At 50.8% G+C, this 18,537-nt stretch overlaps 2 protein-coding genes across 2 annotated transcripts in view; one reads left to right on the top strand and one right to left on the bottom strand.

Annotated features, from left to right (window-relative positions):
• Positions 1-18,537, bottom strand: part of LOC308238408 (coiled-coil domain-containing protein 74B-like) — a 508,084-nt gene that overhangs the window by 249,075 nt on the left and 240,472 nt on the right. The window lies entirely within an intron of this gene.
• PI4KA (phosphatidylinositol 4-kinase alpha) overlaps positions 1-18,537 on the top strand; it is a 94,817-nt gene that overhangs the window by 65,524 nt on the left and 10,756 nt on the right. Inside the window, exons 23-42 of the mRNA XM_080650685.1 lie at positions 407-489; positions 1,769-1,839; positions 1,923-2,047; positions 2,600-2,681; positions 2,936-3,019; positions 3,745-3,834; positions 4,440-4,559; positions 6,376-6,468; positions 7,395-7,551; positions 7,791-7,918; positions 9,979-10,137; positions 10,454-10,605; positions 12,415-12,522; positions 13,366-13,493; positions 14,478-14,597; positions 14,759-14,838; positions 14,943-15,136; positions 16,076-16,166; positions 16,679-16,846; positions 17,923-17,976. Of these exons, the coding sequence (XP_080506811.1) occupies positions 407-489; positions 1,769-1,839; positions 1,923-2,047; positions 2,600-2,681; positions 2,936-3,019; positions 3,745-3,834; positions 4,440-4,559; positions 6,376-6,468; positions 7,395-7,551; positions 7,791-7,918; positions 9,979-10,137; positions 10,454-10,605; positions 12,415-12,522; positions 13,366-13,493; positions 14,478-14,597; positions 14,759-14,838; positions 14,943-15,136; positions 16,076-16,166; positions 16,679-16,846; positions 17,923-17,976 (2,287 nt within the window). The remainder of the gene's footprint in view (positions 1-406; positions 490-1,768; positions 1,840-1,922; positions 2,048-2,599; positions 2,682-2,935; positions 3,020-3,744; positions 3,835-4,439; positions 4,560-6,375; positions 6,469-7,394; positions 7,552-7,790; positions 7,919-9,978; positions 10,138-10,453; positions 10,606-12,414; positions 12,523-13,365; positions 13,494-14,477; positions 14,598-14,758; positions 14,839-14,942; positions 15,137-16,075; positions 16,167-16,678; positions 16,847-17,922; positions 17,977-18,537) is intronic.

Here is an 18,537-nt window from a genome sequence, read left to right as displayed (position 1 = left end):
TTGTTCTTTTCATCTAACCATTTGTCTTGGATGTTTCTCTATAGCGGCACATACAGAGCACCTCTCGTTTTGGTGGCTGGGTGATGCTCCAGTGGATGGATGTACCCTGGTTTATCTGACCAGTCTCCTGATGATGGACATTCAGCCAGGGCTGTTAGGAGAATCCTCATGCATATAACCCTTAAGATATGTCACTAGTGGTGGGTTGCTGGGTGGAACACTGTGGGAATGTTATGGTAGGTGGTGGACATCACCCTTCAGGAAGTACATGTCAGTGTTTGTCCCTCTAAATGGAGTAGGCCATCTGTTTCTCGCAGCCTCACCATTCCTGGGCAGTATCTAGTCTGTGACAGGGAAGGCCTGGATTTTTCAAAATTTATTCAAAGCTGTTCTCCTTGTTTGTTAGGGTTTTGCGCTCAACAGATCCCGACCGCTTCCAGGTCATGTTCTGCTACTTTGAGGATAAAGCTATTCAGAAGGACAAGTCTGGTAAGTTTATTATTGTGGTACTCGCGTGATGAACTGAGCTTTATAAGGTAAAAAGGGATACTACTCCCTATTTTCTGTCTGTGTGGAAAGATCAATATAAAACATATAACCTTAAAAAATACATATCTTTGTGACTCTGCCACTACTGCAAGAGGCCTAACAGCAGAAAGAGCATCACTCCTGCCCACCATCAATGCTCAAGTGTGCTCCAGCCCACAGATCTCAGTCCCTAGTACTGTCCTCTGCTCAAAGAATCCTGGGCTCCTTGGATGGTCGTTGTTGGACCTAGAGCATCTCGTTGCCAAGGAACAGTCATGCCTTTTAAAGTCCAGAGCAGAACCAATTTAAAGGGACTCCCAGTAGAAAAATTACCATAATTTGAACATGAATAAAATATTTTTATTATTTTGCTTAAAAGAAAATCACATATACTATGGTGTGTGTGTGTGTGTGTGTGTGTGTGTGTGTGTGTGTGTAAAATAATTTGTTTCTTCCTTTAAGTATTTGTGAAATAAAGACATGCAGTTGTTTCTGTTGTAATCAGGAAAGAGCTATACCGTCTAGGGAAGAAGGTCATACCTGGTCTCAGAGAAGGACCAGGTAGAAAGGGCAGGTGATGGACAAAGCATCCTACCAAGTAGCCAGTTAGAAATGCTCCATTAGCCAAGGGAGAGCTTGGTGTGGTCACAGCCCCTGTTCCTCACTGTGAAGGCCTCCTTGGTAATCCTGCTGGTTATGAGGAGACCCACTTAGGACCACAAGTGTTTCCCAGGACATTGTCAGGCCAGACCACGCCCTGATATGATTCGAGGAGGAGAGCACTTAACCTCTGTGCTGGTTTTTTTTGGTCTAATGAGCAAATATCAGACAGGTGTAAATTGAGGAACCTCCTACACAATACCTGTGCTCTTCAGAAATGTCAAGATCATACAAGACAAGAACAGATTGAGGCATCAACATAGATTGGGGGAGACCAAGGAGACACGATGAGTAAATGCCATGTGGCATCCTGGATTGGATCCTGGAACAGAAAAGGGATACATGCTAGTGGGAAAATTGGAGAAATCCATATAGGGCCTGAAGTTTAGGAAATCATATCGTATCGATGTCCAATTCTTAGTTTTGACAAATGCAATGTTAATATTAGGGGAAGCTGGGTGGAGGGTGTATGGGAACTCCTCAGTAAGTCTAAAATCATGTCCAAACAAAACATTTGAAAGGAGCTGGGGTTGGTCTCTTTCTGTTGATACTCCTGACCATGGAACCCCTCTTGTTTCAGGGATGATGCAGTGTGTGATTGCCGTCGCAGACAAAGTATTTGAAGCCTTCCTAAACATGATGGCGGATAAAGTAAGCCTTGTCAGAGAGCCAGCATGTGTTTGCCGGGGGCACACGGCGAGCGCCTGCTGTACCTGTCTCTTCTGACTCTCCAGGCAAAGACCAAGGAGAATGAGGAGGAGCTGGAGCGGCACGCGCAGTTCCTCTTGGTGAACTTTAACCACATTCACAAGAGGATACGGAGGGTGGCGGACAAGTACCTGTCTGGCCTGGTGGATAAGTACGCTCATTTTCCTCTTAATGCTCTGTGTGTGTGTACACATGTACCTGTGTGATCTCGAAACATTATCAGTCCAGAAAAAAATGGAGTCAGAATTAAAGCTTTCAAAGCGATGCAGCCTCCCAAGAGTGCTGGAGTTTGCTGTAGTCACTACGAGTCAGAGCTGTGCAGTCTGTCCCCTCCACCCTGGGGCCCCTCACCCAGGAGCAGCTTCTTCTCTGTCATGCAAATACTGCCATTTTCCATTTGTGCCAGGATGTGAAAACATCAAGGAGCCCTGGTCATAAAATAGAAGGCTCCCTTGGGAAGGTGGGGAGTGTGGCCTGGCCACTGGGTAACCCAAGACAATCGGGTTGGGAGCAGGTCACTGGACCCTGAGGAATGGGACTAGCAGGAGCCTGGGAGCTTTTCTGACTGGTGCTCTGCCTTGGAAGCCTCCTGACCTCTGACCCTCAGCTGGGCAGCCAGAAGTGGGAATCTCAGCCTCCCTTTAAGAAATGTGGGTGCCCTGGGATTTGGCTCCTGGGCCCTGAAAAGTGGCTCTTGGTGCAGGTTTCCCCACTTGCTATGGAGCGGGACGGTGCTGAAGACCATGCTGGACATCCTCCAGACCCTGTCTCTATCGCTGAGTGCAGTAAGTGTCCCTGCCCACCATACGCTGAGCCTAATTCATACTACAAGTGGCCTAATTGGGGGTGAGAAGCCCAAATCCTACCCTAACCTTTCCCAGTAAGCCACAGCAAGTTTGGAAGCCTATCACAGATGGGATGAGTTGGGGGAAGGAAGGCAAATGCTCCGCTGCCCGGCGTCCCTGGAGCTGTGGAGGCACAGCTCGGCAGGGGCAGCTGGGGAAGGCTGTTGGAAGAGGAAGTCCTGTTGTGCTTTCAGGATATTCACAAGGACCAGCCTTACTACAGCATCCCCGACGCCCCCTATCGGATCACCGTTCCTGACACATGTGAAGCCCGGGAGGTAGGCCAGAGCGGTCCCCTTCTTAAGGGCCGTTTCACTGCCATCTTCTGTGTCTGTTAGGGCCAGCATGTTCCGCACATCATGTCATTCAGTCTCCAGCAGTTTGAGGTGTGAGCAGTATGTGCCCTATCCATCAGTTGCCAGGGTCGCACAGTATGAATGGGTGCCAACTCACTCCCAGGTCTGTCTGCCACACAGCCTCATGCGAGGATTACAGACCAGATGTGTGTGGGTTCCCTGTACCCAGAAGCCTTGGTGTTGGAGCACAGTCCCTCCTTTGGTTTGCTATGGCTGCCATAACAAAGTATCACAGACTGGGTAGCTTAAACAACAGAAGTATATTTTCACGTATTTCTGGAGGCTGAAGTTTGAGATCAAGGTGTTGGGAGTGTTGATGTCTTCTGGAGCTCTCTCTTTGGTTGGTGAATGGCTGTCTTCTCCCTGCATTCTCACATGCTTGTCCCTCTGTACATGACTATGTCTTCATCTGCTCTTCTTACAAGGACACCAGTCCTGTTGGGTTAGGGCCCACCCTGATATCGTTTTAATGTAATCACTTCGCTGAAGACCCTGGCTCCAGTTAGTTACATTCTGAAGTGCTGGGGGTTAGAGCTTCCACATGGATTTGGGGGGACACAATCGGGCCATAGCTATCCACAGTGTACTGGTGGGGTCCTCTCATAGCCCAGATACCCTGACCTCGGGTTGATCACACCCCTTTTCAGAGCATCGTGAAGGACTTTGCTGCACGCTGTGAAATGATCCTACAGGAGGCGATGAAGTGGGCACCTACGGTCACCAAATCCCACCTCCAGGTACTTTTAAAAAATCATCAAAAAGAAATCGTGATAAGCTCTTTCACACCATCCAACGAGCTTTACACAAATTCAGTACAAACAGCACTCGTGTGAATAAACAGACCAAGCATTATTGCAGTGCCTGAGAATAGAAGCCTCAGAAAATGATCTGCATTGGGAGCAGGTTGTGGGGTAATTGTGCTGTTTGGGGGTGAGGGAGGCCAGTGGGATCGGATCTGTGTCTTCCTCTGTCCGCACGCAGCCCTATCAGCAGGGCTGCTCGGTAATGGAACTGCCAAACTGCCTGGGTGTGGACAGCAGGACCAGGCCCTGCAGCTGTTTCCCCAGCACTTGGCAGATAGCAAATGCTCCCAAGGACATGCTAGGCATCAGTGGTCCTCTCACATTTGCTGTATGCCAGCCGCTCTGGGACCAGCTTTGTCCTTGTTCACCTGGAAGCAGCAGCCAGTCAAAGGGGGGCTCTTTCTCACTCCCTGAGGGCCCCACAGCAGTCGGAAGGGGGCACACCCAGCCCTGGAACCAGCGTTTGCTTTACTACCTCACACCTCAGTTTATCAAGTGTTTTTACCTTTAAAGTAAAACAACATTTTTCCCTATTTCAGGAATATCTAAACAAACATCAGAACTGGGTGTCGGGACTGTCCCAGCACACGGGGCTGGCTATGGCCACCGAGAGCATTCTTCACTTTGCCAGCTACAACAAGCAGAACACGACTCTCGGGGTACGTGAAGGAGCTCACTGCTCCCCAGGAGCACTGTGTAAGCCAGCGTTGGGGAAGGGCCAACGCTGATGTGTAGCTTTTCACAAAAGCCACCTGGGCACCCACAACTGCCTGTGTGAGGCGCTCAAAGTGTCTGTTGGTAGATCGGAATCTTGTGAGAGCTCCCCAGGTTCAGAGATCAGCTGGTCAGTCGCGCAGGCATTTCCTCACTGTCTCCTGTTTTGAAACTGTGGACTGATGGAGGTAAGCTTGATTCATTAATGAGGTCAGATTTGGATTTCTGTGAGTCCACATCCTTGAGGAAGGAAACTGACCTGTGGTAGACACATCAGCAACAATTATAGTCGTGTTGACTTTCGACAATGCGCAGTGCGTGCTGAACTGCATGTACAGGTCTTCGGCTTGGTCTTGTTCTGCTCGAGATTAATTCAGAGGGCAGCACGTCCAGGGTAGTGCTTTCTGAAGTAAATTAGGGCCTAGGATCAAAGTAGAGTTGAGAACGGGTGATCTGACTGGCAGTGTTGCACTTTGGTGTCTCCCAACCAGCAGGGGCTCTGTGCTCCCTTGGTGCTTCTTAACTCTCTCAGGGTGGGTGGGGGAGGCTGCCTGCCTATCTTTTAAGGATTTGGTGTGGTGGAGGTGCAGCACCAGGGAGGGAGGCCACAGGACTGCCCTGTGACCTCGGAGGAAGGGAAGAGCCCATTAGCAGAGCCAGAGGCGGCCAGTGTCTGTTTACCCATGTCATCCTCGAGCACTCACCTAAGGTTACTGTGTTTTCTCTGAAGAAAAAAGCATCTCGACACAGGCAGCAGAGGCCAGGCTGCCACGCACAGGCCTTCCTGCTCTCACAGGGCCCAGTGGCATTGGCTCAGCTCCCCAGCCTCCGTCTCTCCACCAATCCGAGGACACAGGCAGCAGCCAGAAGCAGGGCTCGCAGACTAAGAATGCATGTGACAACTTGTAGTCTTTCTCTAGAATCTAGCCAGCTGCTGACTTAGAAGAGATTTTGCCTAAAAGACTTAAATACTATTCTTTAGAAAATTAGATTTTGGTTAGGTTTTCCCTTTTCTGTTGCTAAAGACAAAAGGATACTTTTTATTGTGTTTCTGATTGTTGCTGTACTGGAGATGCTGACGTAGGTGCCCCTGCGCCATGGAAAGCAAAGGAGTCTGCAGGCCCACCACACTCTATCACACGGCAGTCAGGGAGCCGTTTCAGAGTTACAGAGAGGGGTCACTGAGACCCGGAGTCCTAGAGGGGTGGGAGGTGGGCTAAGGCCTGAGGCTGAAGCAGAGGAAGTGGGGGGATGTTTTCCCCACTCAGTGGGTTGTCTCTACTCAGTGTGCCCCTTTCCATCAGCAAGTGGATGTCTCAGAGCTTTTACTGGCTCTGTTGCTGCTCTCACTCAGGCACCCTCTACCTTCTCTAAGGCACATTCACACACCAGCACCATCGCAGAGGGGGCATCCCGTGACCATTAACGTCACAGCATGGCGATTGCAGTTAACGGTGATTTCACGGCAATCAGGTGATTGTTCTGCTGCAAAGGCCTGTGCATCACTGGGTGAAAGTAGTCAGGATGGCCTTCCAGAGAAATTTTTCGTGCTGAAATTTTTTTAAAAAGCATTTTTCCATGGGACATAACAACCTAGAGGGTCCTCTAAAGTAGTTCATTTTACTATCTTGCCAGCACTGAAGATTTTTAATAACCCCTGGATCTGAACCTGACTTCTTAATTGGACTTAGGTTTAGCCATGGTAAACATGAGGAAAGCACAGTGCTATGGTCTGAAGTAATTATTGATATTTGTCTGTAGGCAACTCAGCTCACCGAGCGCCCAGCCTGTGTGAAGAAAGATTACTCCAACTTCATGGCGTCGCTGAATCTGCGCAACCGCTATGCGGGCGAGGTACTTGTGCTGCTCTGTGTCCGAGGCCCTTCAGAGTGTCCTCTTGTTCTGATGTCAGTCAGCTCCTTCCTAACAGAAAATGAGCAGGGAGTCTGGTGAATGTGGAACTCACTCGTTTGAAGGCTGGCCCCTGGGAACATGAGCACAGCCTGGAGCATTTATGACAGTCACTCACCACACTGGCTATTCTGAAGCATTTGATTTTTCTGGTTGTTTTCTTAATATGTTTTTGTTGATTTTGGAGAGAGAGGAAGGGAGAGGGATAGAGAGAGAGAAACATCAGTGAGAGAAAGAACGATCAACTGCCTCTTGCATGCTGACCTAATATCCCGTATAGTGAGGCTGATTTTGTTGAGTCATTGATTGATTCTGAAGGAACTTTATTCAACCAACATGCACAAGACCTATGGGAGTCAGACCCTAGGCTCAGTGCTGGAATACAAAGATGATAAGACCAGGTCCCCGCCCTCAAGAACCATCTAGAATGGTGGGAACACTAACACACATTTTTTTTTAAATCCTCACCTGAGGATATTTTTTCCATTGATCTTCAGAGGAATAGTAGAAGGGAGGGAGGAGGGGGAGAGCGAGACAAGACACACACATATTGACTGGTGGCCTCCCACACGTACCCCGATGGGGACCGGGAATTGAAACTGCAACCCTTGGGTCTCCGGGCCAATGCTCTAAACATGGAGCCAAACAGGCCAGGGCTCACACACATTTCTAAAAGAGAATTTCCCCAAAATCTCTGAGCAGTGGTAGCATCACTGACTGGAGCCTGTCACTCTCTGCATGCATAAGCACTAGTTTGGGGCAGTGAAGCACCCTTTGGTCCTGCCTTGATTGTGGTTAGGTGGCTGCCGGGGCCTCACCCATGTGCCTGAGTTACGCACGCCTCTGCTGACATAGCATGCTTCTTGTAGGTGTATGGAATGATTCGGTTCTCCGATGCCACAGGCCAGATATCTGACCTGAACAAAATGATGGTCCAGGATCTGAACACAGCACTAGACCTCAGCAATCCTCAGCACTACACACAGGCCATGTTCAAGCTGACAGCGATGCTCATCAGCAGCAAAGGTTAGTGACCAGCCCTGTGGACCTCTGGCATCGTTTGTTAACAACTTGTTGGCATCCGTCATCCTTAGTGAATTGGAGTTCTGGCTGAAGAAAGAGCTGGAGCTCCCCCAGTAGAGATCCCTGTGGCCTCTCTGGTGGGTAGAAGTAAATAAAAGGCCATCGTTGTCCCAGCTGATGTGCTGACTATCTTGCTCACCTGGGGAGGCCATGGGGCCTCTGAACAGTGTGTTTGGTTCCAGATTGTGACCCACAGCTTCTCCATCATTTGTGTTGGGGTCCCCTCCGGATGTTCAATGAGCATGGCATGGAGACTGCCCTGGCCTGCTGGGAGTGGCTGCTGGCCGGCAAGAATGGAGTGGAAGTGCCGGTAGGACACCAGGGGTTCTCTGCTCTTAAGGGTGGGGCGGGGTGAGAGATGGAGAGAACTTATCCTCAGCTGATGAGCTTGGAGACCCTGGCATGCCCTTTACCCTCTGGGGCTTCAGTCTCCTTATGTGTGAGAGTGTGGTTTTTTAAAAAATATATGTTTTTATTGATTTCAGAGAGGAAGGGAGAGAGAGAAACATCAATGATGAGAGAGAATCATTGATTGGCTGCCTCCTATATGCCCCCTACTTGGGGATTGAGCCTGCAACCCGGGCATGTGCCCTTGACTGGAATCGAACCCGGGACCCTTCAGTCCGCAGGCCGATGCTCTATCCACTGAGCCAAACCAGCTGGGGCGAGAGTGTGATATTAATGCCTGCCCACAGGACTGTCATATGTTAAAAGCATCCCAGTGGTGCCTCAAAGTTGTTATTTTTCCAAAGCTCAGTAGGGGGAGCCATTTCTCTGAGATTGGAACCTTATCAACATTGGAAATGGTTGTATTTGTTGACAGGGATACTTCTCTGGGACTGCTAATTTTGGGAGGAGCAGCCTTCCTTGTGTCCGTTTTTCTGGAGTTGCTACTGGAGTGGGCCCACAGGGGCTTGCCTTAGCTGTCCCCTGCCCACACTACCTAGAATGTCGTATACACCCTCATTCACTCTTCCAAGCCTCTTCATGGCTGTTTTCCCCTTAGCAGAGATCAGTGTCCACTCTATAGCTTGCTTTTCTCGTTGTCTGTGGCCCCGCAGTAGACTAGGTGGATGTGTTTGTCTTATTCATACTCCATTCCCAGAGCGCAGAAGGCCCTGGCCAGAGGCAGCGACCAGGACATGCTTATCAAAGAAATGAGTGATTGTGCTGTGGCTCATTGGTCCTGGTGGCCCTGCAGTTTCTTTGTCTATTGCTGTGGCTCATTGGTCCAGGTGGCCCTGCCGTTTCTTTATCTATTGCAGGAGCGGGGAACCTTTTTTCTGCCAAGGGCCATTTGGATATTTATAACATCAATCGATGGCCATACAAAATTATCAACTTAAAAATTAGCCTGCTATATTTGGTCAAACATTTAATCAAATCACCCCTAATACCTTGGCAGGGCCAGACCAAATGATTTATTGGATCTTATATGGCCTATGGGCTGGATGACCCCCCCGCTTCCTCCACCCCCAATCTATTGTAGCACATCTCTCTGCAGGAAACAGAAACCAAGAGCAGTGCCTTGACCAATGGGAGTTTGTTCTTCTCTGTTGTGGGCAGTTTGTTGATATCCCAGGCCTGTTGTCTGCAACTCTGGCACCTTTAGTGTGTGGACTTTGTGCCTCAGGCAGGAAGGAGGGCAGAGGGCCAAGGCAAGCACCACTTGCCAAGCCCTTCCCCAGGGCCTCACTCATTTGATGCCCACTTGCTCATTAGTGCCAATGAAAACCTGTGGCTACCCCAAACAGCAGAGGCCTGGATGAGGGTACTTGTGACTGGCCACTTGGCCACCCACACAAAACCATAACTTAAGGAAGAAGGAGGAAGTAAATATTGAGCAGAGCCAGGATGTCTGCCCCAGGCACCAAGCCTCAGTGGCCACCACTCTGCAGGTGGGTCTGGACCCCCTTGAAGGAGCTGCCTGGTGTTGTCAGGCCAACAGGGGAGGCTGTTCACTTGCCCAGCCCAGTGGCTGTTGCAGACTCCACTCACCCTCCCCAGTTATTCTTCAGCCTGGTTAGTGGCATGAAGGCATTTTGCAGGGTCCGTGTAGGGTGGAGAAAAGGAAGTGGGTTCTAGAGCCAGAATCCAGTTCTGCCCTTGTTAGTTCAGAGGCCTGCCATCACAAGCAGTCCTGGCTGCCACCACACAGAACATGGCCTGGCAATAGTTCAAGAATGGGCTTCATGTTAAAAAAACAAAAAGCTAGGAAGGAAGTGGGATCATAGGTGGTCTTTATTTTTAGTCATACTTTCCTTGGTCCATAAACTTTGTTCAGTGAGCATCTCTTCCTTTTATAATAAAAATAATCAGTAAGCACCTTTCTGCTCTGTGAGGAGCTAACAGTCGTTGTGTACTTAACAGTTTTTGCGGGAGATGGCAGGGGCCTGGCAGATGACAGTGGAGCAGAAGGTCGGCCTTTTTTCTGCTGAAATAAAGGAAGCAGACCCCCTGGCAGCATCAGAAGCGAGTCAGCCCAAACCCTGTGCCCCTGAAGTGACCCCTCACTGCATCTGGATTGACGTATGTGCCTGGACCCCACTGCCTCACCACACCTCTCGAGGCTCAGCTGTGCTCCGCCCCCTCTAGCTACAGGGGTGGGGGCTCCCTGTGGGGCCTGGGGCCCAGAGAGCATGGAGCTCCAGGGTTAAGATTGTCTTACCTGCTGGGGGAGGGGCTAGATAGGCTGTTCTGTTCCAGCCTTATCCCAGGCCCCTGTTGGCCCCTCCCTGCTTCCCTCAGACCACCCTGAGCACAGAGCCTCTCCCTGCCTGGCTGAGCTGGCTTGGGATGAGCCAGCCAGGCCCCATCATGGCAGCGTATTGTCCTTGCCTCTTAGTTCCTGGTGCAGCGGTTCGAGATCGCCAAGTACTGCAGCTCTGACCAAGTGGAGATCTTCTCCAGCCTGCTGCAGCGCTCCATGTCCCTGAACATCGGCGGGGCCAAGGGGAGCATGAACCGACACGTGGCAGCCATTGGGCCTCGCTTCAAGTGAGAGGCTCTCCTCCTCTTGTAGGGGGGCTGAGCTGCTGGTGCTGCGGGCCCTCTCCATGGCGGTTTCCCCTGGTTGGTCATTTATTCACCAGAAACTGACTGAGCTCCCAGTATGTGCACAAATGACGTGTCCCACTGCACCCTTCAGGGCTGGGGAAGTCGGCATTGTTCTGTCCACAGCAGGGGAGTATCCAGGAAGCTGATCCACTCGTTGACCTGGGGCAGCCAGATATTGGGCAGCCTTTCTAAATTGGTTGGGGGTGGGTGACAGAAAAATGGTGTCACCATTCTGTGACATAGTGGTGAATGAAAAATAGCATGTGGTACCCTGACTGGTGTGGCTCAGTTGGTTGGGCATCATCCTATACACCAAAATGTTGCTGATTCGATGCCAGATATGGGCACATGCCTGGGTTGCAGGCTCAATCCCCAGTAGGGGACATGCAGGAGGCAGCCAATCGATGTTTCCTTTTCACATCAGTGTTTTTCTCTCTTTCCATCCCGCTCTCTCTAAAAGTCAATTTTTTTTTTAACCTTAAAAAAAAGATAGGTGGTGTGACAAGGTCAGGACAGGGAGCTGGCGGTGACTTGGTCAGGTCATTTCTGATCATGCCAACTACATGCTAAGTCCTGTGCAAAACACCAGACATATGAGGGGAGGGCACATAATCCCCTTTGGGATGTATTGCCTGGTGGGGGGCCTCAAGCCAGGTGCTATGACCAGGGGTGGTCTAGCTAGACATAGCAGGAAAAGGCCAGCCTGATGTGGGCAGGAGAGGTCTGAGCTGGACCTGCAGGTGCTGGGTGGTCAGATGAAGGGAAGGGACAGAGCCCCCTACTGGGGTATGCCACTTCTCTGCCTTAGCTCTTCCTGCTGCCCACCAGTGATGCCAGCTCTGTCTGCCCGTCTCGTGAGCTCCAGACCCGTGTTCCTGCAGCCTGCTGGGTGCTGCTTGGGCTGTACTTCTCAAGCCACTTTGAGGAAGGGCTAGTTCTTTCTTTCCCTGATGTTGAAATTGTCACCGACCTATGCTTTTATAAGATGCCATGAGAATGAACTAGAAAAGGACCCACATAGCAATGTGGAATTGCTATAGAAATGATTAGGTGCTTCCTCTCTGTTCCTGTACTTGACCTTGTCACAGATCAACACTGTCTGTAGACGCTTGTTCAGGAGTCCTGACCTGGCAGAACCAGGTCCTTGGTAAATTACTTTTTTTTTTTAACTTCAATTAATTGTTCTGCCTTCAGAGTACCTGTAAGTGACTGCATCTTAGGGAGTAGGTATTGTTTTTATTAATCCTCACCTGAGAATATGTTTACAGATTTTAGAGAAGAACATTGATGTGGGAGAGAAACATGGATCGGTTGCCTTCTGTACACATCCTGACAAGGGATTGAACCTACAATCTATGTATGTTCCCTGACTGGGAATCGAACCCACAACCTTTTAGTGTACAGGACAACACCCCAAACAACTGAGCCACCCGGCCAGGGCTCAGGGAGTAGCTTGCAGATAGTTTGTTAAACTGAAGCTTATGGCCAAGGCAGATTAACACATTAGTTTTATCTCAACAAAAGTAAAGGTTTAAGAAGAACCTTTCCTGGGACATTTTGGGTACAATAAACCTGTGAACTATAATCTATAATCACCTGACTGATGCCGCAGTCCTGGCAGCCTAGAGCTCTGTCATTTGGAGACGTGCCCTAAGCTCAAGAGCCCACTGGTTTGCAGGGTAGACCCGGACCCCACACAGGTTTGGTCCAGGCTGCGTAGCTTTGACTTGGCCCCTGGTTCTCCCTTAGACTGCTGACCCTGGGGCTGTCTCTCCTGCACGCCGACGTGGTTCCAAATGCAACCATTCGCAACGTGCTCCGGGAGAAGATCTATTCGACTGCCTTTGACTACTTCAGGTACTCCCCGCACTGTGCTGTGCAGTGTCCAGTGACAGCCCAGCTCCAGACAGTGCCTCTGGTTGTCCCTGGTCCCCAGAGGTCATTACAGGGGGAAACGGTTTGCCTGGTTTATGCCACCAAACTGATTCAGCAACCCTGACACCCCTGGGTTTGACTATCCCAGCCCTGTGCTGTGTTTCCATGTGTGTACTTAGCTAGCCTCCCTATGAGATGAACAATAATTCAGTTCAATTGACTTAAGACAGTGGTCTGCAAACCGCGGCTCGCAAGCCACATGCGGCTCTTTGGCCCCTTGAGTGTGGCTCTTCCACAAAATACCACGGTCTGGGCGAGTCTATTTTGAATTAAGTGGCGTTAGAAGAAGTTTAAGTGTAAAAAATTAGGCTCTCAAAAGAAATTTCAATCGTTGTACTGTTGATATTTGGCTCTGTTGACTAATGAGTTTGTCGACCACTGACTTAAGAGATTAAGTGCATCCTTTTAACTTTCCAATTACTATGAATGGTTATTGCACGAAGAATTGCAAATACCTGCCTCCTGGGGCTTTGCAAGTATGGGTGTTGTTATATGGAAACAGCTGTGGTTGCACAACCTGCCACAAGTACACCATTCTGCCGAGAGCTGGAGACATTGCTGAGGATAGTGGTTGAGGTGGTCATGAGAGGGCTAGAGAGCATCACACTCCCGTGCAGGGTAAGATAGTTTTCCTGATCAGGAGCTCTGGGCTAACCTCTCATCATTCAGATATCGCTGGTGTCGCCTCTCACTGCATTATAATGTGCTGCCTTCTAGTCCCTGACTCCAGGCACTCAACTCTTGTCCTCTTGTGGTTGTTTGAAGTTGTCCCCCGAAGTTTCCTACTCAAGGAGAAAAGAGGCTGCGTGAAGACATAAGCATAATGATTAAATTTTGGACGGCTATGTTCTCAGATAAGAAGTACCTGACTGCCAGCCAGCTTGTTCCCCCAGGTGAGGGCTGTTTGAGCAGTGCAGCTGCTCACAGGTGGTGGGGCTGAGGTGTGGGGTAGGGGGTGGTGCAGGACAGAGGTGTGCAGTGGGCAGCCTTGAAGGAGCCAGGTCAGAAGAGCACTTAGGGCCCAGCTGAGGCCTGGCCTTGGCCATGCTGCACAGTCACCAAAGGCCTGAAGCCTGCCTGGCCACCACTTGTCCAGCCCCAGCTGAGGAACAGAATGAACAGAAGCCGTCAGCATAACTTCTCCCAGCACCAGCTCAGTTTACAAGCACCTGCTGCATATCTAACAGTCCGTATTGGTAGAAAACAAATCAACAGGTGATTTCAACAGGAGGGGATTATGGGAGCATCCCACAGGGGGAGGCACTTGGCCCACTAGGGTTGGAGAACCAGGGACAGTTTTCTGAGATAGGTAACATGTGAGCTGAGTTTCTGAGAATAGGAGCTAGCCAGGGTAGATGAGGGTGAGGGATAAGGAAAGGGTTGAAGTGTAAGCAAGCAGTAAACCTCCAGAAGAAAACACGTTCTTGTTCTCGAAGCATGGAGCCGACACACACCATAAAGTAGATGAGTGGAGTTTCTGCAGCCAGACCCGCAGCTGACAACCTGACTGCCAGGAAAGGAAAGGAAAATGAAAAGCAGGCACAGTAATTTCCTAAGCCAGCCTCCTGGCTCCACTCAGAACAGGGCAAACCGCCCTTATCATCTGCCCCCCAGGTCCTCGTGTACAACATGGTGCTGGAGATCAGATAACTGCCGTCATTTATCAAGACGACTACCATATTTATTTTATTCTATCTTAAAGGCTAGGAGGAATATACGAATTTTAGTAAGCTTTTCATCTAGAACTTCTCAGATGTCTGGGTTAGTTCTACAAAGCTGTCATCAGCCGTGTGTCACCCTGCTCTTCCACTGGTTGCCTTATCTCTGGTGAAAATTCAGACACCTCATTCTAGAAGCAACATTGTCTTTGCCCACAGATAATCAAGACACCCGGAGCAATCTGGATATAGCTGTGGGCTCCCGCCAACAGGCTACGCAAGGCTGGATCAACACCTACCCCCTGTCCAGCGGCATGTCGACCATCTCCAAGAAGTCAGGTCAGTTGAAGGTTTGCTGACAGGTTCCTCAGGTCTGAGTCACATCCTGCTGGCTCAGACGGTGGACAGAGCACTGAAAGACAGCTTCCTCTGGGTTCTAGAAACAAAGGGTGGGCCGGTAACCTCCAAGGAACACATGTGTGCTCCTCTTTGCTCCCCAGGCATGTCCAAGAAAACCAACCGGGGCTCCCAGCTGCACAAATACTACATGAAGCGCAGAACGCTGCTGCTGTCCCTGCTGGTAAGGCACCACCCACCATGTGCCCACAGCACCAGGGAGGAGGGGAGCAGAGCAGCATGTGGGCACATGCAGAAAGCGCATCAGTGTCGGTCTCATCTCACCAGGCCACTGAGATTGAACGTCTCACCACGTGGTACAACCCACTGTCGGCCCCAGAGCTGGAGCTGGACCAGGCCGGGGAGAACAGTGTGGCCAACTGGAGGTCCAAGTATACCAGCCTGAGTGAGAAGCAGTGGAAAGATAATGTGAACCTTGCCTGGAGCATCTCTCCTTACCTGGCCGTGCAGCTGCCAGCCAGGTGGGCCCCCATCACACCTGCTTGACAAGGGCTTTGCCAGAGGAAGGGGCCCTTAGTGAGGAGAAATGTGACATGTCATCGTCAGGGACAGTCTCGGAAGCAATATTAGCAGGCTGCTCCTCTGCCCTGGACATTCACCCAGTCCTGTGCAGTGGTCACACAGCATAGACTCCTGCCTAGGGTACCCCAGCACCTGGAGCCCCAGGAAGTCACATCAGCACATTCAGGCCCCAGTCTTATTCGAGGAGGAAAGAAAGTGCGTGGAGGCTACCACGTAAGGGAGTCGACCTGGGAAGGGTTTGGGTTTGTTCCTGGATGTTGACTCTCAGTGGCAGGCTACCCAGAGGAGGCAGCCAGCAGCAGAGGGAATGTGAACTCTCCCTGGGAAGCTCTTACAAGGACAGAGCTCTTAGACTGAGAGGGACTTCCAAGGCCCTCCCATTCAGTCCCACCAGAGGGATTATGTTCCCCCCATGTGGATGCTTTCCCGTTAGCCCATACTTGCTTACTCACCGCTTCCTCCTGGTTCTAATTCAGTCCTCTGGATCAAGACCACAGCCTGACAGTGTTTATAGAAAGTCTGTCTTGTGTTAGCCTGAGCCAGTAACACCTGAAAACTTACACCTACCCTCCCACTTGCTAAGATGCCTTCTGGCCCGTGGATGGGTCCCTTTGGGGGCCAGGGCCAGGGGGTGTTCTAAAGGCAAGGACAGTAAGGGAGGCATCCTTTGAATGGTGAGGTAGGATAATTCCTGTTGGAGATAGTTCTGGCATTTTATCATAGCCGATCATAATGCTGTTCATTGTAAACACTTGTGTTTGGAGTTATCAATGTGTCAGGAGATATAGCTGGGATTGATCTGCATCCGTGCAGTTCAGGGCTCCCTCAGCTCCTCTTCTGCTGGTGAGGCCATCCCATCCATCCCTCTGTGGCCGTAGGTTTAAGAACACAGAAGCCATTGGCAGTGAAGTGACCCGTCTGGTTCGGTTGGACCCAGGAGCCGTTAGTGACATTCCTGAAGCTATCAAGGTAATCTATAATAATAAAAGTGTAATATACTAATTAGACTGGACGTCCTTCTGGACAACCTTCCAGATGAAGCCGGGGCTGCAAGGGAAGCCTGGGTCCCGGGTGCCAGAGGGAAGCCAGTGGGGGAAAGGAAGGCCCACTCTTGCATAAATTTCGTGCATCAGGCCTCTAGTGTAGTATGGGTGGGGGGTGGGTTCAAAATGCACAAAAACAGAATGGTCTCCAGAAAAGCCTGGAAACTAGAAATATAACAGAAACCTGGTGACCTTGGTGGTATAATGATTTTTCTAATTTCCTGTGTTTTCCACTCCTGTGAAGCATTTATGATATTGAATGTGCTTCACCCTAGTTGAAATTGTACTGTTGTACATAACTGTCAGAAGCCTTTCCCACTTTGTTTTAAATGCTTTATAATCATCCCTTTTCGGGCCATCCTTGTGATGTGGGATGGAGTTGAGTATTTCCAGATGGGCCCCAGGGACAGGCCAACCATCTCCCTGTTTCCTTCCCAGTTCCTGGTCACCTGGCACACCATCGATGCCGATGCGCCTGAGCTCAGCCATGTGCTGTGCTGGGCGCCCGCGGACCCGCCCACGGGGCTCTCCTACTTCTCCAGCATGTACCCACCGCATCCTCTCACGGCACAGTATGGGGTGAAAGTCCTGCGGTCCTTCCCACCGGTAAGCCCAGCCCTTGGCCTTAGTGGGACTCCCGAACAGTGTTTAGGTGGAGAGATGAGAGACAGGCTTTATTTCAAACCCTAATGTAGGCCTGATTAAACACTGGTCTACCTTAGCACATCCTATATAATAAAAACCTAATCTGCAAATCAACCGGACAGTGGACCAACCAATGGAACAAACAGTCACTATGACGTGCACTGACCACCAGGGGGCAGATGCTCAACGCAGGAGCTGCCCCCAGCCTGCAGGCCCCAGGCCAGCCAAGGCGGGCGCCAGCAGGGGTCCCTCCCCCAACCCCCTGCTGATTGCCCCGCCAGTCACCCTGCAGAGGGAGGCATCTGGTGATGTCAGCAGTGGCAGGGGGCGAGGCCAGCCAAGGCGGATGCCAGAGGGCGCCCCCCCCCATCACCCCACGGGTCGCCCCACAGATCGGCCCTGATCGCCAGCCAGGCCTAGGGATCCTACCCATGCACGAATTTCATGCATCAGGCCTCTAGTGTCTTTATATTTCCGTTTAGAAGTAGTCATAGAAGATAGATTTCGTTCTAATTCAGATGTGTTTCCTAGTTATATTTCTTTTTAAGCATCTGAGTTAAAAACGAAGTTTACTTGAGTTAGTTCCATTTGTAGCCGTACAGGCTCATGGCCCAGTGACCCCACCTGACAGGCACAGTGACGGGTTTGGTAGAATGTTCTGGAGTCTGAATCACTGCAGCTCAGCACACAGGCCTGCTGTAATCTCAGCCTTGCCCCCAGGCATTCCCCGCAGTGAACACAGGTGGGCCTTCTCCCCTATAGGCACGGAGCCTTGCTCCTCTTGCTTTTTCTCACTGATGATGTGTTTTGAGCCATTGGCCATTTTCCTTGCTGTCCTCTGGGCTTTGCCAGGCTCTCAGTCCTGCTGTGGTCTCCAGTGAGGACAGTGTCCTGGAGGCTGAGGGACAGCACGGCCAGTCCCAGGTTGGGAGGGGGGAACCTGGGGCGTCCATCCATGTTGAGTTGTTCTCACCTTTCCTAGCGGTGAGGAATTGTTCTCCCTCTCTGAGGTCATGATCACTTTTCCTCATTCGCAGGATGCCATCCTGTTCTACATCCCCCAGATCGTGCAGGCCCTCAGGTATGACAAGGTAAGGCTGTGCCTGTGCATGCTGTTCTCTTCACTCTGAGAGCTGTGCGGGGGCTGGGGAAGGAGCCCTTGGCAACAAGGATATGCCGTCCAGCCTTCACGCCCAGCCTGGTGATCACGTGTGTTCCCAGCCTGCGTTGGGAGCAGGACCACCAACCTGTGACCACTGTCCCAGAGCTCCTTTCACACCCATCCCCACCATGGTTGTCACCAGTGTCCATGGCCAGGAGGCCCCCACTCACCTTGAGGCCCATCTCACTCTGCAGAGTGAGCCAGTTCTGGAAGTGTCTCAGCCTGGCCTGGCTTCCTACTCGTTGGATGCGGGTCTCAGCAGGTTCCCTGACTCCCTAGTCTCTTCAGTGGGAAGCAGTGAAGATTGGGTGAGATGATGTATTAGTTTGCAAGGGCTGCCGTAGCCAAGTGCCACAGACTGGGCGTCTTAAACAACAGAGCTGTATTTTCTCACAGTTCTGGAGGCTGGAAGTCGGAGACCGAGGAGTCAGCCAGGTTGTTTCTTCTGAGGCCTCTCTCCTTGTCTTGTAAAAGGCTGTCTTCTCCCTGT

Source organism: Plecotus auritus, assembly GCF_963455305.1.
Source record: "Plecotus auritus genome assembly, chromosome: 13".
NCBI lineage: Eukaryota > Metazoa > Chordata > Mammalia > Chiroptera > Vespertilionidae > Plecotus > Plecotus auritus.
Note: the sequence above shows the minus strand (reverse complement) of the source record. Positions and strands in the feature narration are given on the sequence as shown.